The sequence below is a fragment of the Capsella rubella genome, unplaced genomic scaffold, assembly GCF_000375325.1.
Source record: "Capsella rubella cultivar Monte Gargano unplaced genomic scaffold, Caprub1_0 scaffold_4, whole genome shotgun sequence".
Taxonomy (NCBI): domain Eukaryota; kingdom Viridiplantae; phylum Streptophyta; class Magnoliopsida; order Brassicales; family Brassicaceae; genus Capsella; species Capsella rubella.
The window spans coordinates 5,916,410-5,942,241 of NW_006238920.1; the positions used below are offsets into that span (position 1 = coordinate 5,916,410).

Below are 25,832 nucleotides of genomic sequence, written 5' to 3' on the forward strand. Positions count from 1 at the left end.
TCAGGGGGAGTTTAGCCCAAGATTAGGTTATCTTGGTTAAATCTAGACTCAGGGGGAGTTTAGTTAAGGATAGAGATTTATCCTTAAGGTTTCATGTTATAGTTCAGAGCGGTAGTTCAAGAGGGGTGTGCTTGATTTACGCGTTTGCAAATTGGTTGTATTTGCTTTCTTGTTCTAGTGAAATCGAAATCTGGACTTGGTCCCGGGGAGTAGGAAAAACCGAACCTCGTTAACAAACTTTGTGTCTCATTTATTTTCTGCACTATATTATTGCCTCATCCGCACTTACAATTGGTATCAGAGCGGGTTCTCGATAGAGATTCAGTCTTGTTTCGAGTAGATCAAGGGTGAGGATAGTAGTTCAGGACGTAAGTCAGAGCTGAGATTTGTGTGATGGAGTCATATAAAGAAGGAACGTCTATGACAAGACCCCCTTTGCTTGATTCAGCAAATTATGAATATTGGAAGGTTCGTATGGAAGCGTTTATTAGTAATCTTGATGAAGACTGCTGGAATTCGATTGAACTAGGTTGGGAGCCTCCTAAAATCACAGATGATAAAGGTGTTGAAATTCTTAAGCCAAAAAATAAGTGGACTGCTTCAGAAAAGAGGTTATCAATTTACAATGCTATTGATTCAAGCCACTTCAAGTTAATTTCTCAATGTGCATCAGCTCAGAAAGCATGGAAGTCATTGGAGAATATGTTTGAGGGCACTACTAGTGTTAAGAGAACAAAGCTGGATATGTTAGCATCACAGTTTGAGAATCTAAGGATGGAAGAGAAGGAATTTGTGGCTGAATTTAGTGCTAAGTTATGTGACATATCTAATGAGTCTTTTGCTCTTGGTAAGGTTTATAAAGACAAGAAGCTGGTGAAGAAGTTGAAGAGATCATTGCCTGCAAAATTTGAGCCAAAGATTTGTGCAGTTGAAGAAGCTCATAACTTAGATGAGATGGCTTTTGATGAGTTTGTTGGGATACTTAAAGCTTTTGAGTTAAGCAAAGTTCATGATGCTGGAGGAATTAAGAAGGAAGATGAAGCTGTGAAGAAGAAAGTTGACATTGGAGTTTCTCTTAAGGCTTCATCATCTGAAGATTCAATGGCTATGCTATCAAGAGAATTTGCTAAATATCTGAAGCGTAAGGGAAAAGATATGAAGAATAGAAGAGATGAAGATGTGAGAGGTTCATCAAAGAATATTCAATGTTTTGAATGCAAAGGGTATGGACATGTTCGTTCTGATTGTGCCAATCTAAAGAAGCATAATAAGAAGGCTATGAATGTTGCTAGTGATGATTATGAAACTGATTCAGAAGATGAAGAAGAACTGCTGAACTTGGTGGCGTTTACAACGTTCAAAGATAGTTCTGAAATAGAGTCTGCAACTGCGTCAGGAAAACCTGCAAATGCGTCAAGAAAACCTGCAACTGCGTCAGGAAAACCTGCAACTGCGTCTGAATCAGCAGCAAAACCTGCAACTGCATATGAATCTGCAAATACAGCAAAGTCTGAAACAGAGAGTGATAGTGATGCAGAGAGTTTTGATGATGAAGAGCTTGCTGAGAAGTATGAGATGTTGTATGAGCATTGGCTTAAAGTAGTTGAGGAGAATTCAGTTTTGACTAAGGAGAAGCTCAAGTTGGAAGCTAAAGTTGCTGAAGCAGAGAAGTATGCATCAGAAAAAGAAGAAGAAGCATCACAAGCTAAAGTACAACTTGGAGAAACTCAAAAGAATTTGAGGATGCTTAATAATGGCACAAAGCAGTTGGATGAGATTCTGAATATTGGCAAGATGGATAGATATGGCCTTGGTTTTAAAGGAAAACCTTCAAAAGAAGATTCGGTGTTTGTTTATGGTGGAAAAGTCACGTCTGCATCAGGAACTGTGTCAGAAACTGCAGCTAAGAAAGAGTCTGCATCAGAGACTGCAGTTGTTCAGAAGATTGGAACAAAAAATTCTAACTTGGAGAGTGAAGCTCAAAGAATTTTCCGTCCCACTTGTTATCATTGTGGTGTTGTTGGGCATATTAGGCCAAGGTGTTTCAGATTTTTGAGAGAGAGAAATCAAATGAAGAAGGCTTATGATGTGAGTTTTCATGTTCCAACATGCTATCATTGTGGAGTTAGAGGGCATATTAAGAGGAACTGTTTCAGATTCATTCGAGAATTCAGTCATGAAGACATAAGGTACAGGAAGATTTGGGTCAGAAAGGATCAATTATATGGAGATGGTGCATTAGGTTATCAACCTCGTTTTGCAAAGCGGGGAGTATTTCCCAATTAGTTTTTGACCATGTTGTGACTCAAGTTTGGGGGAGAATGGTGATGTTCTTGGTGATGTTATTTTGGAGTGAGAATTGTTACTTCCATGCAACTATTCACAAAAAGTTGTAGATGCAAGGTTTTTGTCTGATGCAGTGGCTGACTAATACAGCACGTGATTCAGGATGTTGATGTTTTATGTGTGTGCTTGGGTTCTAGAAGACTTAAGAAGACATGATTGGAGGATGAATGAAAAGTAAAATTAACTATTCTAAGCTTGGAGAATTGGAGTTTGACAAGGAAAAGGAAAAGAGCAAAAAGGAAAAAGGCTTTTCCTCATGAGATTTGGAAAAGTTCTCTTATGTGATTTGGGAATCATGGTGGCTATATATAGAGGTGCTAGGCACGACCTAGAGAAGGCAAGAGAGCAGAAGCATAAAGAATAATCTTTGAGAGCTTTCTTCTGGTTTTGTGTGCGGCTTAGTTTCGCGGTTTGGTGCTTGTGTGATCAAGCTTCTTTGTTCGTCGGCGTGACGTGTGTGTGAACGTTGCTCCAGAGACTTGGAGTATTGAAGTCTAGGCTCAGGGGGAGTTTAGCCCAAGATTAGGTTATCTTGGTTAAATCTAGACTCAGGGGGAGTTTAGTTAAGGATAGAGATTTATCCTTAAGGTTTCATGTTATAGTTCAGAGCGGTAGTTCAAGAGGGGTGTGCTTGATTTACGCGTTTGCAAATTGGTTGTATTTGCTTTCTTGTTCTAGTGAAATCGAAATCTGGACTTGGTCCCGGGGAGTAGGAAAAACCGAACCTCGTTAACAAACTTTGTGTCTCATTTATTTTCTGCACTATATTATTGCCTCATCCGCACTTACAAAAGTTACATTCATTCTTTCTTACGTATTGTCCAATAGTTCTATAAATTTCAGATCTACTACATACAAGAATCATTATTGCAAATAGAGAAACCTACCCATAGAGTTCAAAAAATCATAATTCTTATTTTTTAAAACTTTTTCTTCACCCCGGAAACTAATCAGTATATCTCAAATATAGTCGGCCAAAGACAATTTGTCATGCATCTATAGAAAATACATAGAGACATTACAAAACACGTGGAGTTACACTATCAATATATTAGTATTTCATAGTACAACTAGTAATAAAGTGCGAGTTACAAAACTCAGAAGTGGACAACATGTCATGTAATGACGAGACTAACTAGAGTTCCTAGCTATTAAGATTGTCCAAAAGAAAGAAAACAAGATGGCCAAGAAAACAGTAGTGGCCAAAACATTCTTCATCAGTCTCTGGCTATCATCTTTCTTGATGTGGAACGGGTTCGGGAATCTCCAGCTGGAGTCAGTGCCGGGGACGTTCTTGATCCTGAACAAAGCGTAACAATTCGTGTCTTTTGATTCTTTCTTTATACCACATTTTGACCTGTGACTCGATGCTTCACTGAGTATTGATTCTTGTTGAGTAGGATTAGTTGGTCGAAATGCTTGGCTAGCTTTCAATGCCTCTTCGTCGAGTTTTATTATATCATCGTTCAAAATCTCGGCGTAACAATCATCATCGGTATCGCCCTGATCCTACATCCCAAAAGACAAAGATCAACTCAATATACAAACTCTAAATTCAATCAATACGAGACAAAACTAGGGATGTTCGGCTCATGTTTTGGTTTGGGCCATTGGATTTATAACATTGGCCGTGACCAAATTAAAACCAAACATTGCAATAAAGACAAGGTAAATTCAGTTTTTAACTATATTGAATTTACCCGCATTAAACATCATTAAAGGACACCTTTCTCAAAAGCAAGCTGACCTCAACAACATTTGATGACTCCGCGATGTCACCATTCGATATCCGAAGTTCAGAATCGGAAACCGAGTGCGATTTCTCCTCCTTCTCCGAACCACCACCTCTTTGGCCAACGTATCCATCATCTTGCACAACACCATACTCCATTTGCTTTTGACTCGAACTAGCTCGAAAATCAGCATTTTTCCTTAATCGGCATACCACTAACGCGTCCTATTTAACCCAAACTTCATTATATCTCACAACATTCAAACTCAAAAAAGATATAGAAAACCATAAATACGAACCTGTGGAGCGCCATGGATGCAATATTCATGCATAATCCACTCGGTTCTCTCCCCGCGAGGAGCTCGACCGATATGAAAAACGAGTGTTCTCTTGGTTCCAACAACTTGGTTCCCTGATTTCACGCTCCTCTCTTTACCAGTAGCTTTCCAATATCCAAGCTGTGTAGCTCGACGGCTTTGTGACCCGTGCGGATACTTCCTCCCCCTCGCGCAGAAGTAAAACCACTCGTTCTCCGATTTCAGTTTCGATTCCTCTGTTTTTACAAACCCAAAATACAAAACTTAATGATCCAAAGTACAAATAAAAAAGAAACAAAAGAAGGAGAAACAAACCTGGCAAGTCCCACGGCTCGAACTTGTAAATCTCAACCTCAGCAATCACAGCAACAGATCTCTCATCACCATCAATCTTACGACGAAGATAGTAAGAGATAAGTTCAACATCAGTCGGAGAGAATCTAAACCCCGGGAACAAAGCCGACACAGCTATCGACATCTCAGCTTCCTTAGACATTGTTTTTGCTTTCTTGTTTTTTTTCAAGAACTCAAAAAATGCTTTGCTTTAGATGAATAAAGACACAAGCATGCTTTGTTATATGGCAAGTGTGAGACAGAACACAAGCACAGCTACTTTGCTTCGGGTAAAGGTTTTGTATGTTTTTTTGATAGTTTTGGCGGCTTCAAAGGATGACGTGGCGTATGACTGTAAGGAACGGGCGAATAACAGAAGAGTGTGATGAGATAGTAAAGGACAAAACTGGTGACGTGGTAATGTATTATTGGGTAGAACTCAAACCCAGACATGAAGTACTCTTGCTGAATGATGACGTGGTGATTTATTATTGGGTAGAACTCAAACCCAGACATGAAGTTCTCTCATTGATTCTTTCTTTTCTTATATCGTGTCTTCACTTTTAGACACTATCATATCTTCCTCGGTGTTTGTGTTCTGCATTAATATGTCTTTGTACTCAAAATGAATTGAATCACTTTGTATTGTTATTTAATTATCATATTCTTACATTTTTATACAACTTTTTTCCTAAAAATACTACAAATTTTGTATTTTTTTTTTTTAAATCACAAAAAATTATTTTTTCAAAATAAGTTAAAAATGTAAAATTTAATTTCTTTAAGTTTGAGTTAAAGATGTTATATTTAAGATATAGCTTTTAGTTTAGTCTATAGGATTTAGAGTTTAGACTTAACTTTTGAATTTTAAAATTTTCTATTTTAGTTTTTTTGTTAATTCTGGAAAAAATGAATTATGATGGGATTTTCAGAAAATAAAACTAATGATGGTATTTTTAAAAAGTTATCATTTTAGTGGTATTTACGATAATTCTCTTTTTTTATATGAATAATAAAAAATTATACTTTATATATTAATTTTTTTTATGAATGATTACATGGTAAACACAAAATTTGAACAACTATTTTTCCTTATAAGAAAATCTTACAATATTAATTGACAAATAATTTTCATTCTACTATCTTTATATTTATGTTTTCTGAAAAAAAAATATTTTCTTATATTACTTTAAAATCAAAAACCAAACCAGTTTTATTCCTTATAGTTATTGGCATATTACTCAATCACGTATGTTTAGGGATTCGATTAATATGTTTCCTTATTCTCCATTGTATATTTCTGAGAATATTATCATTAACTGCGATAGATACGTTATCTGTTCATATATGTATGTAATTCATTCTTCTGTGAGAAATAAGATTGATTCATTTCTTCATGGTATCAGAGCTAGAAAAACAAATCTTCTAAAAAAAACTCAAACTTTCTTCTCACCATGGCTGAAATCCCGAGCCCGACGAACCCGAATCCACAGAACACGATGAACCCGCTTCCCTTGAACCCACTGAACCCGATTTCTCCGAACCCGATTCCACCGAACCCGACCACGACGACGACAGAGGTGAGACGCACAATCTCACCTTATGACTTGACCGCGGCTGACAATCCAGGCGCCGTGATCTCTCATCCCGTGCTAAAGGGGATGAACTATGAAGAATGGGCATGTGGAATGAAAACAGCCTTGTCTTCACGAAAAAAATTTGGTTTTCTTGATGGCTCCATCTCTCGTCCTGCTGAAGGTTCACCCGACTTGGAGGATTGGTGGACGATCCAGGCCTTGTTGATCTCATGGATTCGAATGACTATCGATCCGGTGTTGCGTTCCAACATCTCACATCGTGATGTTGCCAAGGATTTGTGGGATCTCTTGAAGAAACGCTTTGCTGTCACCAATGGGCCTCGGATTCAACAACTCAAGGCTGAACTTACTTGTTGCAAGCAGAAAGGTCTTACGATTGAGACATACTATGGGAAGTTGAATCGTATTTGGGATACTATGGCTAATCATCGTCCTTTGCGTATCTGCAAGTGTGGGAAATGTGTTTGCAATTTGAATGAGTTGCAAGAACACGATCGTGAAGAGGATAAAGTTCATGATTTTTTGTCAGGACTTGATGAGTCATTTGCAACTGTGCGCTCGAGTTTGGTCTCACGTGTACCAATTCAATCTCTGGAAGAGGTGTACAATATTGTTCGTCAAGAAAAAGACTTGAGGAACAACTCTCACAAAACTGAAGATGTTGCAGTCACTGCGTACGCCGTTCAGCAGAGAAGCCGCGGTGGTGTTTCTGTTCGTGGTGATGAGCAAGTGGCTTCGTGCAAACATTGCAACCGGAGTGGTCACTCCTCAGACAGTTGTTTTGCTGTTATCGGTTACCCGGAATGGTGGGGGGAGCGACCCAGAAGCAGAACAACGCAAAGTCGAGGACGTGGTGGTGCGTCTGTTGGTTCCGTTGTTGGTCGTGGCCGTACTGTGAGCTTTGTCAATGCTGTTCATGTTCCACAATCAACCAATCAAGAACGTGTGAACTACGTTGTCACTGATAAGGATCGAGACGGGGTAGTTGCGTTGAATGATGTTGAGTGGGCGAATCTCAAGAAGCTGTTGAATGGATCTGCTGCTAGTTCTAGCAATAGAACTCTTACCAATAATGAGAAGCTTTCGGGTACGTTTTTCTCTCCTTCCTGGCTTTTGGACTCAGGTGCTTCTCACCATTTAACAGGAAATTTCGATGTACTCACTAATGTGAGAAACATGGAACCGGTTCTCGTCATTCTAGCGGATGGTCGAGAAAGGATCTCTCATCAAGAGGGAACTGTTGTACTTGGGCCTAATCTGGTTTTGAAGTCTGTTTTCTTTGTTGAAGAGCTGCAATCTGATCTCATCTCCATTGGTCAGTTGATGGATGAAAATTGTTGTGTGGTTCAGTTCACTGATCAGTTCCTTGTTATCCAGGACCGCGTTTCGAGGATGATGATTGGTGCGGGGAAACGTGACTGTGGAACCTTTCGCTTTTGTAGAACGGAGGTTGCTGCGACGGTACGCACTAAAGATCCCCAAGGTTTTGCGTTGTGGCATAATAGGCTGGGACATCCTTCTGCAAAAGTTCTTGCCTCTCTTCCGAATGTTTCTGTTTCTGTTGATTTTCCATCTTCCAATAAGGCGTGTGATGTATGTTTCCGCGCAAAACAAACTCGTAATTGCTTTCCAGTTGGTGATAATAAAACTTCGTTTGTTTTTGAACTCATCCATTGTGATCTTTGGGGACCATATCGCACTCCTTCTTCTTCGGGAGCTCGATATTTTCTCACTGTTGTTGATGATTTTTCACGAAGTGTTTGGATTTTTCTTCAAAATGACAAGACAGAAACCGCTACGAACTTGAAAAATTTGATTGTCATGGCTGAACGACAACACAGTCAACAAGTAAAATGGATCCGTAGTGATAATGGAACGGAGTTTACAAGTTTGGGAAGCTATTTTCAATCGCAAGGCATTATACATGAAACCTCATGTGTTGGAACACCGCAGCAAAATGGGGGAGTTGAAAGAAAGCACCGTCATATTTTGAATGTTGCTCGGGCTCTACGTTTTCAATCCAACCTACCGATCAGTTTCTGGGGTGAATGCATATTGACAGCCGGATATCTTATCAATCGTACGCCAAGTTCTGTGTTAAATGGTGTTACTCCGTATGAGAAATTGCATGGTGTAGCTCCTCGTTATGATCATATCAAAGTATTTGGGAGTTTGTGTTATGCTCACAATCAAACTCATAAAGGGGACAAGTTCGCTCCTAGAAGTCGTAAGTGTGTATTCGTCGGCTACCCATATGGCAAAAAGGCTTGGCGCCTCTTTGATCTCGATAAAGAAGAGTTTTTTGTTTCACGGGATGTCATCTTCTCTGAAGATGAATTTCCTTTTGCCTCTGCTTCTGTCGACAATCACGACTCAAAGGAAGAAGAAGAACCTGTTTTATGGGCTCCTATTTTATCCGGCCCTTTAGAGGAAGTTCTTAATGGATCACCACTTACTCCTTCTTTGGGCTCTCATTCGATCTCACCAGGCCCAATTACAACAAGTGAGAATGATAGCCGCCCCACCAGCCCATATGTTGCTTCTCCAACGACTGAATCAACGTCATCTTCCTCCTTCGTTATTTCAGACCCGTCGTCATCTTCCTCCTCGATCTCCGCTTCTTCCAATCCTGCGATTACACCTCCGGCGTCACCCATAATCCAACCGGACCTTCCACCGGTGATTGTCGAACCACGCCGTGGACAACGACAACGTAATCCACCGGTTCGATTACAAGATTATCAAACCAATTCCGCTCAAATACAACGGCTTGGTCATTCTACGTCTTTGTATCCTATACAAAGGTATGTCACTAATACACGGTTCTCAGCTACACATCGAGCGTATTTGGTTGCAATAGCAGATGGGGTTGAGCCAAAGACGTTTAAGCACGCTGCTAAGAGTACAATATGGCAAAAAGCTATGGGTTCTGAAATTGATTCTCTTGAGGAGAATGCTACCTGGACTATCGAAGATTTACCACCGGGTAAGAAAGCGATTGGATCAAAGTGGGTTTACAAGATTAAACACAATTCTGATGGGTCAATTGAACGACACAAGGCGAGGCTGGTTGCTTTAGGGAACAGTCAAGTTGAGGGCAAAGATTACGGCGAGACCTTTGCTCCTGTTGCGCGAATGCAAACAGTTCGTATGTTCTTAGAAGTTGCTGTGGGAAATAATTGGCCTGTGCATCAAATGGATGTGCATAATGCCTTTCTTCATGGGGATTTATCCGAAGAAGTTTACATGCGGCCACCTCCTGGTTACTTTGCTAGTGATGAGAAGAAAGTGTGTCGTCTGCGTAAATCTCTGTATGGCTTGAAACAGGCACCTCGTTGCTGGTTTGAGAAGCTGACAACGGCATTGCGTGATTACGGGTTTGAGCAATCTCTCTCTGATTACTCCCTATTTGCGTTTGATAAGAATGGGATTCGTATTCATATTCTCATCTATGTAGATGATATGATTGTGACCAGCAATTCCGACAAAGCCATGCATGTTTTCAAAGAGTACTTGTCTTCTTGTTTCAAAATGAAAGACCTGGGTATGCTGAAGTATTTTTTGGGTGTTGAGGTTGCACGGAGCTCACAAGAATTTTACTTGAATCAACGGAAGTATACTTTAGATATTGTTCATGAAGCGGGTCTGTTGGGATGCAAACCTGTTGATTTCCCGTTAGAACAAACCAACAATTTGTCTCGTTCTACATCTCCTCTGCTTCTTGATCCAGAACCGTATCGTCGCTTGGTTGGAAAACTGATATATCTACTCTCCACAAGACCCGATTTGACTTATTGTGTTCATGTTCTGGCACAATTTATGAAGAACCCAAGGGAGGATCATTGGGCAGCTGCGTTGCGAGCTGTGTGCTACTTGAAAGGAACCGCTGGTCAAGGTATCCTTCTCAAAGCACAAACCAATTTTCAAATTACAGGTTGGTGTGATTCTGATTGGTCCGGGTGTCGCAATTCACGTCGTTCGCTCTCTGGGTATTTTGTTCAACTTGGGGATTCTCCTGTTTCATGGAAAGCTAAAAAGCAGGACACGGTCAGTATGTCCTCTACCGAGGCCGAATATCGTTCTATGGCATATATTACTAAGGAGCTTCTGTGGTTAAAGCGTGTTCTACAGGACCTTGGTGTTCCTCATGATCAGCCAATGCGACTTTGTTGTGACAGTAAATCCGCCATTTACATAGCCACAAATCCAGTCTTCCATGAACGCACCAAGCATATCGAAAATGATTGTCATTTTATCCGGGAAAAGATTCAACGAGGTATTATCACTCTTGTTCATGTCGTTAGTGAAGCTCAGCTTGCAGACATTTTTACAAAACCTCTTGGACGACAACCGTTTGACGCATTTCAGTCCAAACTGGGCATTTTGAATCTCCATGCTCCATTTTGAGGGAGGGTATTGGCATATTACTCAATCACGTATGTTTAGGGATTCGATTAATATGTTTCCTTATTCTCCATTGTATATTTCTGAGAATATTATCATTAACTGCGATAGATACGTTATCTGTTCATATATGTATGTAATTTATTCTTCTGTGAGAAATAAGATTGATTCATTTCTTCAATAGTTTTTGCCGAAATCAGTATTTTTAAATTTTCTTATTCCTTGATGTAGGAGAGTCTAGATTTTGTGTAAACATTGACTTGGATCTTACCATTTTTTTAGGAAAACTATAAGAAAAATTGCAGATTGATGTAGAATCTGTATGCTTTTACATTGTTGTGATGCGTGAGTTGTTTTAATATGTTAAAGATTAGTTTTGTTCGGGTCTAGAGAAGGGTCTGAGTAAAATGAGAAAATGCAGATAGTAGTTGGTTGTGGATGATGTTAGTATTATACTTGTGTGACCTTCATTCAACAAGTTTGATCTTAATTTACGGTTGTGGCAATACTCTCGGATTCTTTGGATCGTTGATATTAGGTTGCTATATCATTCTATTGGTTACTGTCATAATATGTGTGAGAGATGTGATGAACTTCATTACGTGTACAGAATAAGAAGGATAAGGGAAGGAGTAGCACGTCAAGAATGAGAAGTGAACACGAGTATAGATTGTATCCTTATTTTGCATTGTGTTGTTGTAGCAAGTGACACAAGTGTTGCTTGTGAGAGAGAGAGAGAGAGAGAGCTTTGTGAATTACTGATGGTTTTTCTTATAAACATTGTTAATTTTAAAGACAAGCTTTTACAAGCTTCTTGGTCGGATACAAGACCTTGTTAAACAAAAGTTTGAAAGAAGAGGTTGGGAAATTTTGTGTAGTCATGTGATTTTTTTGTTACTCGTCCTTCCTAATCATTCGAGCTTGAATATATTACACATAACCTAAACATAAAATTAACCTACTAATCTAGCAAACTAAATTGGGCCTAAGCCCACATACGTTCGTAAATCGTAACAATACAAACAAAATTAACTCAATACATTTAAAAAGTCAATAAAATATGTACACATGTGAGTATGTGACATAACCACCAAAAAAAACTTCTTTAGCCTTATTAATTGACTAATTACCGAATTAGGTGTTACGTCAAACCATAACATTTTTAACGACTATTTTTCAAAACTTCTTTTAAAATTAAGAATAAACAAAAAAAATTTGGTAGTACGTCACACTTCTATAACCAAATAAATACCATTGTATATATATTTCTCAATTATTTTCATTATTACATATTAAAAAAAACAAAAAAAAACAAAAAGAACATTAATGTGTATATGTTTGTTTATTCTCTTTCATTATCATTTTCCTATCTTTCTTTAGTAATTTACCTTAACAAAATAAAACTCCACAAAAGAACAAACAAAGAGAACCCAAAGATCATACAAATCGTGTCTTGTGCTTTTTCTCTACACTCTTTCTTCTCTTTCCATTGTCTCTTCATCACAACGTATTCTTCATACCTTTCTTTGTCTCTTCTTCTTCTTCTCTCTTCACCATCTTTACAACATCTCTTACCTTCTAACAACCTTTGTAAAATTACCAAACTATCCTTTCCTTTCATACATTTTCCTTCTATGTCCTCCACTTGTAGCCTCACGTCCCTCACGTGCACTTCTCCTCCCACTTCTTCATCCACTTCCTTCCACGCTTCCGCTGACCCGCATGACACAACTGCCGCCACTTCCGCCGCGGCAGCCGCCACGATCGTCGAAAACCTTATCTCTAGATCGCCCGTTAGCCAGTTCCGCCTCGCGGATACCGCCTTCCGGCTCGATATATTAGCCGCCCGGTTCTTGATCGGATCGATCACTATCCAGTTCAGTCTCATGCTCTCTTCCATATCTTTCACCCACGCCTCGTAATCCCCACCCGGATATAAAATCCGGGTCTTAACCGACTCTTTCGGGTCGACTACATCGACCCGAAAAGGTGTCGTCAAGAACCATCCTGATTTACCTTTCCCTGTTTCCATCTCTTGTACCTTGGAGTAAATTAGCTCTCCTTTGTAATACAAATCAACGGCTGAGATCAATCCCATCGGTGGATCATCTACTCTCTCATACCTCCACGTCTCTTCAGTGAACGGGTACGAGTCAGCAAAGAAAGATCTATAACCAAAAGGGAAAGAAGAGATAGCTTGAACCACACGTGGATCTTTGATAGAAGGCCACATAGCCATTGAGAGGTCTTGCCATAGCTTTTGCTCTGTGCAAAGTTCTTGGAGATACGAAGATGTCGCCGCGGTCGAAGCTAGCGTCGGACCATCGAGTCTTGTCAAGATTTGGGTTTGGATTATGTCCGGATGAAGAGTTGAGATTGAATGATGATCACCATAACTTAACTCAACCGATGCCATTTTTTTTTTCTTTCTTTTGAATAAAACTCTATAAGAGAAGATGATTAAGAAAATTAAGAGAAGAAGTATATATAATATAGTGACTAAAGGGTTAATGATTAAAGAAGAAAGATAATAAAAAAGGTTGAGTCAACCATGGCTCTTTGAGACTATTCTACTTCAAGTTGAATGATCAAAGTTTCTATAGATAGTTAGATAACCACGCGTATACACACGTTCTATATTTTCTTTCCTTCTTTATCTTTTTATGGTGGTGACAATTTTATTTTCTTTCCGACACAAATATGATATAATCATATATATATATATATATATGGTTTTTTTTTTTTTTTATATTTATGTAGTCTTTGATTTTAGTTTTAAGATAGAAAGGTTCTTTTTGTTTTGACGAAAAAAAGAAAAAGAAGATTTTTTCAAGATATATAGGTCAAATATACAAGATCTACTTCTAGAAAGTAAGATTTATTTGGATTTGGTTTTGGATTCAGTCATCTTAATCTAAAATTCAGGATATTGGAATTATCATTTGAATCTGTATTTGTATATTCTTTTCCAAATATGTACAAGAGAATTTTGATTAGTAATTATGAAAAAAAATTTTGATATGAAATTTTTTAGTTCACTTGTAGAAATTAAATAAGATATTTTAAGATTATTTGAATTTGGTTTTGGTTTCAGATATTAAATATAAATTCAGGATGTTGAATTATCATTTTAATCTGTATTTATATATTGTTTTCAAAATATGTACAATATTTTTGAGATACAATATGATAGTGAAGTAAAGAGAATAAATGTTAACTAATTTTTATTAATTAGTTCATAAATATTTATGAAAATAAACTTCGTATGAAATTTTTTGTGATTAACACAATATTTATATTTTATAATTTTTTATTTAATTTTAACTAAGTTTTTGTATTTGAACTTGGATTGGATGGATATATGTATGCAGGTATCATTAAAACTTTGATGTTAACACTCAGATAGTTGTTCTCTCAATTTGCAGTGGTTGTCCAAATTGATATAGTTGTTATTTAAATCTGGCAGATTTAGATTCCAATTGTGATATTTAAACAGTATAATTCATGGTATTTACAAATTTGATAGCAAGTTTTTTTTCTAAAATCTAGACAATTTAAGATTTTCTGATATCTATTTTAATTTATGAAACTCTATGATTCTTCTATTTCCATAAAATATTATATTTTTTATAATCAGTACTGGTGTGTGTGTGACAGTGTTTAATCTTAATTTGGTTTTAACCAATTTTGTAAAATTTTGGATTTCTTTTTGTGTCCAAAGAAAAAGAACATTATCTTAGTAGAGAGATCACGTAATGTCTGCAACGAACTTCATATTTTCCACGTTACTTTATTTGTTTTGTTGACTTTTCTAACTTTTGATATTAAATTTAAGACCAAACAAGTTGGCCAAAACAAACAATTGTTGAATTTTTTTCTTTTTTTCTTTTTTTCAAACTGAATTTACTTCAACTGGTGATTTATTTGAAAATGTAAACGTTGAAAATATGGATTTTTGGTATTCAAGTTTTACACCAAGTAAGACAAACTTCGTGTACATACATAGCTTCAACTACATTCCTCTAAAATTTATAGTCTAAAAACATAAATAAATTACTCATTATTGTTTTGTCCTAAACTGCTAAATAATTTTAATAGTTTTTTTTTGTTTTTTCGTCAAAATAATTTTAACAGTTAAATATGTTTTTCGTCTTCACTATTTTATGTGAAAGGAAAATTAATTACAATCAAGCTAATAAAGAAAAATATAGAGCAAATGGACTTTATTCAAAACTAACAAAATATCAAAAGCTAAGAATATGTTTCAAGTGTTCTTTAAAAATGGTATAGGCGGTTGTCTAGCTACACTGTGGAGGTTACTTTTTAAGTGGTTTTTTAAGCAATATAATTCTACAAGGTTTTAAGATGTCAATAATATCATTATTCAATTATAACATAATTAGGATTGGTTCCGCGATACAACGCGGAAGAATATTTATCAATATGTACTATATACAATTTGTAATATATATAAAATATTGTAAATGATTGCATTTATAAAAACTACACATTTATAACATATGTTATGGCATATGGCATACCAATACATAAAATATTGCATTTGTTAAAAAAAAATATTCGTAAAAATTACACACTCACAATCAATATTCTGACGGACCAATCCGTATAATATATTACTATATAATAAAATAATATGAAAATTAAAAATTGTTGAGATTCTCTCTTTAATATAAAGAAACCAAACATATATTTAACCAAAGAAGAAACCTAACATAGTAAAGTGTCAAAGTAAAGTGGATATATATCTATTGATCAATTTATTTTTACTATTATCCTCTAGAAAACACGTCTTCCTATTGATGATTATATCTTAATATCCAATATGGTAAAGTTTCAAAGTGACGTAGCGTAAGCGATTTTGCTCTGAAAGAATGATTAGTGAGTGAGCTGTTATTTTCGTGTTAGTTATTACAAAGGACAAGTGTTGATATTCTCTATGGCTTATGTGTCGATTAATCAAAATTAAGACGTTTGAAAGTAATTATTTTACATATTAGTTTCATATATAAAATAATCGAAATTAAAAAGAAAGATTGATACTATTCTTCTTGTCCTTTTTAGTAAAATGTGAATATATTCTCTATTAAGTGAAGTGTAAGGCTGCAAAAGTGAATAATAATTATATAAAAAAATATTCCAAAGTGAAGTATTATTAATTAAATATTAAAAAAGATATTTTAAACAAATTATAGGAGCCAAAGAAGAAACACTAAAAATGGCAGCCCTTATCCGAATCATGTCCAAACAAAACCTAAAAGACTAAACAACTCTTTATTAATGTTCATGTTCCTCTATTACATCAACGACAAGATTATCATTTTTTTGTAATGTTGTGTGTGTTTTTTTTAATGTTGTTTGGTTTCGTTTCGTGGACACATTCTTATTCTTTCGTTTTCCCATCAAGTCACGATCACATAAGATAACTAAGAAGGTAAATCACAAGCAACTCAATGTAAAAAATATCCATTAGAGTAGTTGGTTTTAATGCTTTCATTATCCATGCTTAAGGGTTATAAATACGAGTCACATCCGTATAATATCTCCTCAATTTCGTAATTTTTTCTAATTGTCTCTATCTTAATGGTTCGTTTGGGGCCAGTTTAAGTTTAAGGTGGTGGGTACTGGTCTAGGACCAACTTGAGTTAGCACTTAGCAGCAGTCCATTAGATATCATGTCGCGGTTATATATATACATTCGGATGACCATTACAAAACTATCTTTCTCTGTCTAGCTTAAGAAGATACTACAAGAGGAAGAAGAAGGGATGAGATTCATTTAACAAAATCGATCATAAGCTTTGTTTTGACAGAGTAATAGCCTCTGAGTCGTCTAGAGTCTCTCACTTCCATTTAACCGGGATTAACAGCAGCTAAATCCGGAAATCCAATCGGTTTAATTTGCTAAACTAAAATTTCTATTTTGAGACATAAGACATTGAATGGTTATAGATTTTTAATGGTTTTCGGTTTTAGTTTTCCAAAAAACCCTATTTTAACTATTCAAGACTTTGAGAAAAATAGATTTCTTAAAAATTAGGAAATCTAGATTCTACGAGTTTTACTTATTTCTTAACAAAATCCAATATTTCATTTCGATGGGTTTTTGAGACTTTTTTTTTTACGTTGTCATTTTTTTTTTACAATTTTTATTTTATTTATGATTTTGCAAAATCGAAAAACTAAAATTTATAATCTAAAAACCTTTTAAAATCTACCAAACATTCATGGCCTAGAATGTGCACACGTTATGGAATTGCTTGTCATTTCGTCATCTTTCTGCGAGCCTTCCTTAAGATACTATTTTGATTTAGAATAACTTGAGTAAGATAACGACTTAACCGATAATATAGCTAGTTCTTTGTCTTTCATTCCCATGTAACCCATGTTCTACCTTGACGGGAAATTAATATAGCGATTTGGCGTATGCCATCTTAAGAAAACTAAATTGTAAGACATAAAGTAAGTCCTTGACTGAGTTGAGAATACAAATTAGGTAGTTCAGAAGAATCAATATCTATAGTGATCTTGGTAAGCATTGTCACGTTTTCATTATTCGGATTATTGAGTCATATGTTCAATTCTGCATTTATTGTGGTGGGATACACCCTGAAACTGATGTAAATTAAACCTATGCTCGTTACATATACGTGGTTATAGCTAGTTCTCATATATTTGGGACCCGGACACATTGATAACAGTTTACGGAAGTTTATGAATAAGGTAAGTTTTGAATGAATATTTCTAAAACCATACTTTATTAATATCATGTATCTATGAGTTCACATTGTTCCAACCAAAAATAACTTTAATTAAAACATAGATTGTGAAGCTAACGGACTATACTAAAAAGTGTAGATCAGTAACCCTTCTTGGTTTAGTTGTGTGTAGGGGAGTTTGGGACAATGCGCGCACAATTATCCTTGAGGAGAGGAGGGAAGAATGGATTCAACGGAAACATACGAGGCCAACAGTTAGCATCTAAGGCCGAAAACGCTTTGCAACATGCGCGTTCGATATTTTCAAACTTTCCGGAGAAAATTGATCTAGAGATTTCGAGCACACATCCTTCAACACTGAAGATAGTCGACCAACATTTTATCAGATCAATGGGTAAGCCGGGTGGGAGAAGGCCCGGAAGAGTTGGAGGCTTTTGCATTTGAGCTACTCCTTGAGTAACAAAAATGGTAACACAAAGGGAAACCAGTAATAAGATTGAGACAATAGCTTTGCTTCCCATTTTTCTTATTAACTCTTTTTGTCTATGTTTAAGATTTAGATGCTTGGGATTGTTTTAGATACATGATGAAACTTAGAATTTATAGGATCAGGAAAAAGGATTTTACTTGATAAATCGAAAAGTAACAGACAAATTTTACACTTTGTTTCAAAATGTAACTCATGTTTACCTTTAATGTATGTATTAGATTTTCTTAACTTATGCTGGGTTGACTAATGTAAATGTAGTGTGTTACTAGTCAGGTTGTGAAACAAAAATTTGAGAGTTACACTTTTCTTTTTATGTGACTTCAGTTTAGTTTCTTTATGATTACAAACTTGTAAAACCTTATTCAACTCTAATAATTTTAGTCTCAACTGAAAGTAGCTAAACCGGGTTCAAAGTCTGTTTGGTACAATTACAACTACAGATTGATTAGCACATGATTTGTTCGTTCTGTGGAGACAGTCGAGTCCAACCTCATTTAACACTTCCTTGTCCACTACAAATGTTAGGCTAATTTCATATGTACACTCCAGTTTCCATTTGTATGTTTTGAGAGATATAAATTAAAACTGGCTAATTGTTTGAAATTTTGGGTATTTGGTAGGCAAATTTGAATCCGATGATGTAGATAGAATAGCAACTTGGTATCTTTGATAACTCAATTCTTGGGGATCTATGAAATAAACAAGAAAATTTAGAGCTCAATAGTACAAATGTTTTCAAAATTTTGAGTAGTATCATCGGGCCATTGTTAGATTATCTAACCATTGGTGCAAAGACACAAAAGAACTTGTGAAGGGAACAATGGCTCATTATGTTGAGGCAAAGAAGAAACATAATAGTCCACAAGACTCATAGAGTCGAAACTCCCAGGTTATGTAACTTGTACTCAAAAACTCGTGCTAAGTAAAACTCTGCCTTGCAAAACAATAAATTTTACATATCTCATCGCCGAAACTAACCATGTTTTGGCTGCCCGGAACTCGTTCTATTGAGTCAAAAACAAAGTTGAGACTACAGAAGACACTTAGCGATTTGACATACTGATCCATGATGACTGAGTTCAAATACAATTTCTCGACTTTGGGATAATGCATGCACAAGCTCCCAACTCTTTTTCTTGTCATACTAACATCAGTGAGTACGATAAAACTAACAAACACCCTATTTCTGAATAACCTCAATTGGTTTGAAATGTTTTTTGCCTTAAAATTTTTAATCTAACAAGTTGTAGAAGACGAAAGAGAAGTATCAACTTTCACCACCTGTATGATTTGGCTTGCTGTCTGGTCGATCGTGTTTTGCAACTTTTGCCGTGTCGAGGATCAGGACCCGCCCATCTACCAACTGTTATCCATAAAACAAAACTTTCTGAGATATACGCAACATAACACAGTTGACGATTCAGTGTGTTCAGATTATTTCAAGCAAACATTCCCTTTATCTAACAGATCTTATTCTAATGCTCATCACAAGTATTTAACAACTCTGTTTCCGACAAATGGGAAAAATCTAAGTTCAACAGAACATTATTGCGAAAACCGTTTAGATGAAAATCGATTAATGGATGAAGCTTCTTAGAGTTTATCTGAGAGACAAGAGAAATGGAACTAACAGCAGTGAATTCTGAAATGGGGAAGAGGAGTTTTATACCTGGCCATTGAGTTCTAATAAAGCTTTTTCGGCTTCTTCAGTAGAAGAGAATGTGACATAAGCAAACCCTTTTGGTCTGCGTCTGAATTTATCCATAATCATATCCACTGAAGCAACCAAAAGTTAAAAACTATGAGAAGATGTTTATTATACAGGAACCCTTTCTTCATTAGAATGAATGAAAGCACAGAAACAACCTCATAGTGACAAAATGATAATATCAACTCTGATAAAGACAAAGAGAAATGGAAGTAAAGCTGTAGAACTAATTGCTGTGGAAATTAGAGACAGACCTTTGAGAACTTGACCATATTGAGAAAATGCTTGAGCTAATGTTTCTTCTGTGCTTGAGAAAGATACACCTGCAACAAAACAAAAGCCTTCAGTTTAGTGACTGTAACACAAGATATCACTGAGACTCGGATTATAAAAAGTTTGATACTTCAAGATAAACCTTATTGGTAAAGACACAATGGCACTTAAAGCAGCAAAATTCACACATAACCTTATTGTTGTTGTTTTTATCCAAAATCAAAATCAATCAAAACTCAACACCAAGAAAGATACACAAATCTGACAAGAATCTTCACAACATCAAACAAAAAAGACAACCTTTAACGGGCACTGTCAAAGTCACAACCTTTCAAAACCAGTTCACGATTCAAGGAATCAGAAATCAAGAAATGGGTAACTAGATTAAGCATCAGATAAAGCCGAGACGACAAAATCCTAGATATAACAAGAGAAAGGAGTGACCTTTAACGAAAAGCGTAGAGGAGAATGTTCTGGAGAAGAGCAGAGAAGGAGCCGAGCAACGATAAAGGAAATGATTGAGCATTTTAGGGTTGCGGCGATCCCACCGCCGGCGAAATTACACTGATCTCAATAACCTTTCTTCTCGCGGTTCTTCAGGATTCTCTCACCAATTCTTCAGTACATTGTTTTACAATAAAGTTTTTATTTATTTATTTGGAGTTTCTTTTATAATATACGTGACTCACATAATGTGAGTGTATTACTAGTGCTCTCTTAATTTTTATTCAATTGAACAAACTATACTATAGTACAAGAGGCCACAAACATAAGCATACATGAATACATGTCTATGTCATGGATGCACAGGTTTATTCATTATTCTGATGACAAAGGGTAATCGCCCAACGTTGGTAGGAGTACGAATTGGTATACTACTAATACAGAGCAACTCATGTTGTTACATTCTCTATTCCGTGGCTTTGCCTTTGCGTCGGTTGTTTCCGCCACAGCTCGTCTCCAGTACATAACAGACCATAGAGTCTACGTCATCCCCGAAAATGCTATAAGCTTCCATGGCCTGCGTGTAGCTAAATCCCATCGACAGTACCATCTCGACGCTGCTGCTCAGCACTGTCTTTTCTTTTACTGCCTCCTCTGGTTTCGAATCACTACCTGAAGGTCCTGCTTTAGAAACAAAAACAGTCTCAAAATGCTTGTCCGCAGTTCATTCTAGGTGAGCAGATTCAAAGTAAGAAAATACTTACTAGCTCCAGAGGATGATGTCTCAGCATTAGAGGTGGATGATTCCTTTGGACCGATTCGTGGCTTAGACCATTCCATAAGATACTCAGCACGGGAAGCTTCCATTACCGACCGCTCGATTTCCTTTTCAGTAAGCTCAAGGTCAGAGTAAAATCTCCCTTCTGCTAAGAGCGCCTGGAACAAAGACAGATATGTTAGCAGACACACACTCAGGCAGACTGGTGAATCTGTTCATGGATAATTATGGACTACTTACATTATCAATCTGATGTTCCTGCTGAGCCTTTATAGCAGCTTTGACCTGTTCCTTGTCCACGTGTCTCTGGATATAAAACAAGAAATATGATGTTGAAACAAAGATGTGCTTGCTACCTTTCAAATAAGAGATAGAACTCTACTTACCCCACTAAGACTGCTAAATCCAAGTCCTGCACCAACTGTCAACCGATGTGGATCCACCAAAGAATTATAATGATTCCCATGGTGGAAACTCAATCTTATGGGAGGTGTATCCGTGCTGTAGTTTCCTTGAAATATGTTGATAGGCTCTGCACAGAAACATTACATTTTATTTTCATAAGTTTCTTTTTACAGTAAAGAACATGAACTTCTTATGTCAATCTAAGTTGCACCTGTGCTATATGAGTATATGTGGATTGGCCTATTATACATTTCTGCTAAAGCTTGGATCTCTATGTTGTTTCCATAGACCTATCACCATTGTATAAAATAGGCGTCAAAGAGGATGGAACCAAAAAAAGCTAGCAAAGTGAAGTCATGGCTAAGAGCAAAGCACCTTATCTTTTCTTTTCCTCTTCAAGTAAGAGGTAAAACCTTCGGTTATGAACTGAGAAAAGTGATCCCTCTCTTGTTCCTAAACAATTCATTGTTAAACCAGTAAGTTCTCCAAATTGTTACCACAGCCCTAAAAACCCTAATTCTGTGCTCTGTCCAAAACAAGGTACTTGCAAAACATGATTAGATTACCAGTACCAAAATTTAAAAGGTATATCAGTAACACATACAAGTACGTGCTGTTGTTACTCTCTTGTTCACTCCACTTAACTAAGATTGATGCTGTCTTCTTGGTGGATCAATGATAGAAACTAAGAAGGCAATACAGTCTACCAAACATGGTGAATAGCTTAGCCATAAAGTACAGTCTTGGCAAGTTTACTTCATTTATCGTTTTTTAGTATATCTCTCTACAATGCTGTTGTCAGATGTAAGTCAAACAAACCTAGTTCGGAAAGGAAAGAAAAATTACCATGTAATCCATGCACAATTGTCTAGCCAAGTCATATGCCTCTGAGTCCCCATATACTTGATCTGCAACAGCTCGAAAAAGACAATTTCCATCTTCCAACATCCGCCTAATTTCGAAGCCTTTCGACTCTCTAATCTCAGCTTCAAACTGGTGTTCTCTTTCCTGTGAGATAGTACTTAAATTAATTCATTGAAGACAAAGACAGATAAAATATGTGAAGCATTCATACAGTCAACACATTTAAAAAAAAACTTACAGGGCCAGAGCTGGAGCCAAGATGAGAGGACACATAGCATGGCATATGCTCATCAGAACTGTTATAGCCTTCGTTCTCACTATGTGATCTTGGAGAAGAAGGATGTGATCCAGTTGGTGAACTCCTATTAACCAGAGAGCGAGGCCCAGCACCTCTTCGTGTTGGTCCAATTCGTAAAGTGCCAAAACTTCCCAAGACCAATCTGTTATTGCCGGAATTGATAGTAGAAGAAGGTTTTGGTGGCGGAGCGGGTACAGATGGTAAATCAGGGTTACTGCCACCACTAACTGGAGAATCACAATCTATACCTTCTCTTTCAACATGAACATTATCTGAAACTATCAAACCTTCATCATCTTCTCTATCCAAAGGTTCATCACTGTCCACTACTACATTCTTAGCATCAGAACACTCTGCTTGATCAACTACAGAAACATCATCTTGTTTTTCATCACTAATTTCTTCATCAATAGTTACCGGAGGAACCTGAATACTATTGTTTATCTGTGGCTCTGTTTCTGAGGAAGAAGCTGAACCTGAAGATGAAGAAGAGCGGCTCGAATTGGAAGAACTGCCTGAAGAACCTCGTTGAACCAAAATCCGAGTCATGTTGCTTCAGAATTCTTTGTCCTAATCAAATACCAAAGATTAGAGATTATCCCAAGGTTTGTCCCTTGTTCTTGCCTTAGGCCCTACGATTACAATCCCTTGAGATAGGGATTCCTCCCAACCGTTCTCCACCTCGCAGCAAAACGTTCTCTGCATTCCCCTACCAATCATCAAGATTCCCAAGTTTTTCAAACAATCCAACACCTCCTAATTTCTTGGAAATTTAGATCTAAACCATTCCCCCATTAACACAACCTTTACTAATTCTACTTAACCTTTACAAATCAATCCCGAAACGAACACGAAACTGACACAAGCTGCAGTAATTATAACTCAAAATTCCCCTCTTTTTCCCAATATTTTCTTGGAAACGATACAGGACGAGGCTATAAACACGACGAACACAACACAAAAACCAATCAATTTGACATTTTTAACCTAAAAATCAATCAAAGAAAGGGATCGAAACGAAACGATAAGCAAATGACGATAATCGAAACCCTAAGAAGTTGACCTCAGTAACGAAAAACTCACCGGAGATTTCAGCAGCTGAGAATACAGATTCGAGATCCACCGGAAAGAGTACAAGTTCCCTGAAGAATGTAGCAGAACTCGAAGATTAGGGTTTCGCGAAACGAAGAAGAAGACGCTCTCAGATAAAAATATAAAACTGGAACGATGATTTTTTTTTTCTTTTTTTTTTTTGGTTTAATTGGAAAATTTGAGAAGAAGCTTTTTTTTTTTTTTTTGTAACAGTCGTTGGGGTTGGACGAGACGGCCAAGGTGATGACGTGGACTCAGCGACGCACTTCTTCATTGCGTTGACACGTGTTCTCATCGTTGTTGATGTTGTTTCTCATCTGTGGATTTTATTCGTTGGGCCGACCTTAGAAGAAAGCCCATATCTAAATAGTGTCTGAGAGGAAATACAGTATCAGATTTTGAAGTTTGTTGATTTATTTATAAAGTTAATAAATTTTCTAATCAATCTCCAAACATATGTCAAAACTGTAATTGACAAAATAATGTTATATTTACTGTAATTGAAAAAATAATGTTATATTTAATTATTTATTAGATTTTAACCCATATTTTAGTATTTTTAGTTTTATAATTTAAAATATGAATTTCAAAGACCTTTCATAAATAGTATATAAATTGAAAAGAGGATTATGTTTTTTAAATTAATTAGCTTAGTTTTCAAAGTTGTGACACTATCAAGTAAAATATTATTTAGATTTGGATTTTTTTGTTTATAAATAAAGGTATCCAGACAAAAACCTAATATATATAGTTGACTTTTTAATACAATAATTTAAAGTTATTTTAAACATGAACGTGATGATTATGGAGTTTTTTTCTCTCAAGATGTGTTCTTTTAAGAATTTCTTACAAATCGATATATCAAAATGTTCTTTTAAATTGATACTCAAACTCATGCTATCAAAAAGCATAATAAGAAAGCATATATTTTAGACAAAGAGAAGTTAAACACGCACAATATTCGTATAAAAATAGATTATAAAAGAAGAAAATAACAGCTTAAAGAGTCCGTTAGCGAATAAGGTTTTAAACAAAGCATCGTCAAATTCGCTCCTTAGTTTCTATCATCGATCAGTATATAATACATATTTCTGCTTATGTTAATAATTTATTTTCGAAGTTTGTGTAGTGATCTTGTAAACTCGTTAAAGTATTAATGAATTTGTAAGATTTTAAACAAAGCATCGTTAAATTTTGTAAGATTTTAAACAAAGCATCATCAAATTCGCTCTTTAGTTTCTATCATAAATCTGTATATAATACATATTTCTGCTTATGTAATAAGATCCGCACGTACGTGCGGCGTTATTTTTACAAAATTACGATTTTTTAAGTAGATACTATTTTGGTAAAATTTTGTTATATGAGTTTATTTGATAAACTATATATAGACATACAGTTGTAAAATATAGATATTGTATTACATAATAAACTTTTAAAATTACAATTTTAAAATTATTTAAATGAACATGATAAGTAATATTACGTGTTTATTTTTTAAACTAATCAAAACATTTCTAACTGTTTGCTTAGAGATGTTAAATCGGATTTGGGTTTGGCTTTAGTTTGAATTGTTTTATGTGTAGTTTAGAATGGAAAACCCGTCCTGTCCCTTTCCGTCCCGTCCCGTCCCGTCTTCTATCTGTCATAAAATTTCTGTCTCATAATCGTTTCTTTTTAAAACATAATCATTTGCCAATGTTTATTATAAGAAACTTGGTAAAAGATTTAGACGGGATATTCGTATTCCTCGTTTAAATATTTATTTTAATCAAACTAATAAAAATCTAATTATCAATCTAAGTCACATGCTCCCACCATTTTCATTCTCAAGGCACTGTCTGTAATCCTAGCATACACAATCTTTGTTCGATTTTTAATTTTATTGATCTTTCAGTTTCATCTTTATTTCTCATTACTTTCTTCAATTCAAAGATTCATGTTTTAGCCTTTTTGTTTTCTAAAGATTTAGGTATTTCTATTTTTTTAATACATGGATTTATCGTAGTTTTG

The 25,832-nt window shown here is 36.0% G+C and overlaps 5 protein-coding genes and 1 pseudogene across 10 annotated transcripts; 1 reads left to right on the forward strand and 5 right to left on the reverse strand.

Annotated features, from left to right (window-relative positions):
• The first annotated feature begins 420 nt into the window (after window positions 1-420).
• Window positions 421-2,431, forward strand: LOC17888929 (annotated as a pseudogene).
• Window positions 2,432-3,364: 933 nt separating this feature from the next.
• On the reverse strand, window positions 3,365-4,891 carry LOC17890306 (NAC domain-containing protein 40). Its single transcript, XM_006294470.2, has 4 exons — window positions 4,711-4,891; window positions 4,378-4,631; window positions 4,094-4,303; window positions 3,365-3,855 (listed from the first exon to the last, which is right to left on the reverse strand). Exons 1-4 carry the CDS (start codon window positions 4,889-4,891, stop codon window positions 3,478-3,480), a joined length of 1,023 nt encoding a protein of 340 aa, XP_006294532.1. The 3' UTR covers window positions 3,365-3,477.
• Window positions 4,892-12,039: 7,148 nt separating this feature from the next.
• On the reverse strand, window positions 12,040-13,229 carry LOC17887646 (F-box protein At2g27310). The gene has a single exon (XM_006295897.2). The coding sequence runs from the start codon at window positions 13,144-13,146 to the stop codon at window positions 12,115-12,117; it is 1,032 nt and encodes a 343-aa protein (XP_006295959.1). The 5' UTR covers window positions 13,147-13,229; the 3' UTR covers window positions 12,040-12,114.
• Window positions 13,230-17,625: 4,396 nt separating this feature from the next.
• On the reverse strand, window positions 17,626-17,988 carry LOC17888277. Its single transcript, XM_006296227.1, has one exon. The coding sequence runs from the start codon at window positions 17,986-17,988 to the stop codon at window positions 17,626-17,628; it is 363 nt and encodes a 120-aa protein (XP_006296289.1).
• An 882-nt stretch (window positions 17,989-18,870) lies between these two features.
• Window positions 18,871-20,572, reverse strand: LOC17890123 (small RNA-binding protein 11, chloroplastic). Its single transcript, XM_006295937.2, has 4 exons — window positions 20,383-20,572; window positions 19,920-19,988; window positions 19,627-19,733; window positions 18,871-19,320 (listed from the first exon to the last, which is right to left on the reverse strand). The coding sequence occupies exons 1-4, from the start codon at window positions 20,462-20,464 to the stop codon at window positions 19,225-19,227; spliced, it is 354 nt and encodes a 117-aa protein (XP_006295999.1). The 5' UTR covers window positions 20,465-20,572; the 3' UTR covers window positions 18,871-19,224.
• Window positions 20,573-20,648: 76 nt separating this feature from the next.
• Window positions 20,649-23,980, reverse strand: LOC17889224 (OTU domain-containing protein 5-B). Of its 6 annotated transcripts, none has more exons than XM_006295857.2 (9): window positions 23,811-23,980; window positions 22,668-23,297; window positions 22,412-22,573; window positions 21,941-22,018; window positions 21,777-21,855; window positions 21,547-21,692; window positions 21,401-21,466; window positions 21,147-21,318; window positions 20,649-21,066 (listed from the first exon to the last, which is right to left on the reverse strand). In XM_006295857.2, exons 2-9 carry the CDS (start codon window positions 23,274-23,276, stop codon window positions 20,849-20,851), a joined length of 1,530 nt encoding a protein of 509 aa, XP_006295919.1. In that variant the 5' UTR covers window positions 23,277-23,297; window positions 23,811-23,980; the 3' UTR covers window positions 20,649-20,848. The 6 variants fall into 6 exon arrangements, with proteins under 6 accessions (XP_006295919.1, XP_023639752.1, XP_023639753.1 ...); XM_023783984.1 differs by having other exon boundaries at window positions 22,668-23,426; XM_023783985.1 differs by having other exon boundaries at window positions 20,649-21,063; window positions 22,668-23,436.
• Window positions 23,981-25,832: the final 1,852 nt, after the last annotated feature.

Coding starts and splice junctions, on each gene's coding strand:
- LOC17890306 (XM_006294470.2), bottom strand. CDS start 4,891: ATGTCTAAGGAAGCTGAGATGTCGATAGCTGTGTCGGCTTTGTTCCCG. Junction 4,304..4,377: donor GCATCCATGGCGCTCCACAG/GTTCGTATTTAT, acceptor TGGGTTAAATAG/GACGCGTTAGTGGTATGCCG. Junction 3,856..4,093: donor AGTCATCAAATGTTGTTGAG/GTCAGCTTGCTT, acceptor TTTGGGATGTAG/GATCAGGGCGATACCGATGA.
- LOC17888277 (XM_006296227.1), bottom strand. CDS start 17,988: ATGGGAAGCAAAGCTATTGTCTCAATCTTATTACTGGTTTCCCTTTGT.
- LOC17889224 (XM_006295857.2), bottom strand. CDS start 23,276: ATGACTCGGATTTTGGTTCAACGAGGTTCTTCAGGCAGTTCTTCCAAT. Junction 22,574..22,667: donor TTGGCTCCAGCTCTGGCCCT/GTAAGTTTTTTT, acceptor ACTATCTCACAG/GAAAGAGAACACCAGTTTGA. Junction 21,856..21,940: donor AGAGGAAAAGAAAAGATAAG/GTGCTTTGCTCT, acceptor CAATGGTGATAG/GTCTATGGAAACAACATAGA.
- LOC17887646 (XM_006295897.2), bottom strand. CDS start 13,146: ATGGCATCGGTTGAGTTAAGTTATGGTGATCATCATTCAATCTCAACT.
- LOC17890123 (XM_006295937.2), bottom strand. CDS start 20,464: ATGCTCAATCATTTCCTTTATCGTTGCTCGGCTCCTTCTCTGCTCTTC. Junction 19,734..19,919: donor ATATGGTCAAGTTCTCAAAG/GTCTGTCTCTAA, acceptor TGGTTGCTTCAG/TGGATATGATTATGGATAAA. Junction 19,321..19,626: donor TATTAGAACTCAATGGCCAG/GTATAAAACTCC, acceptor TATGGATAACAG/TTGGTAGATGGGCGGGTCCT.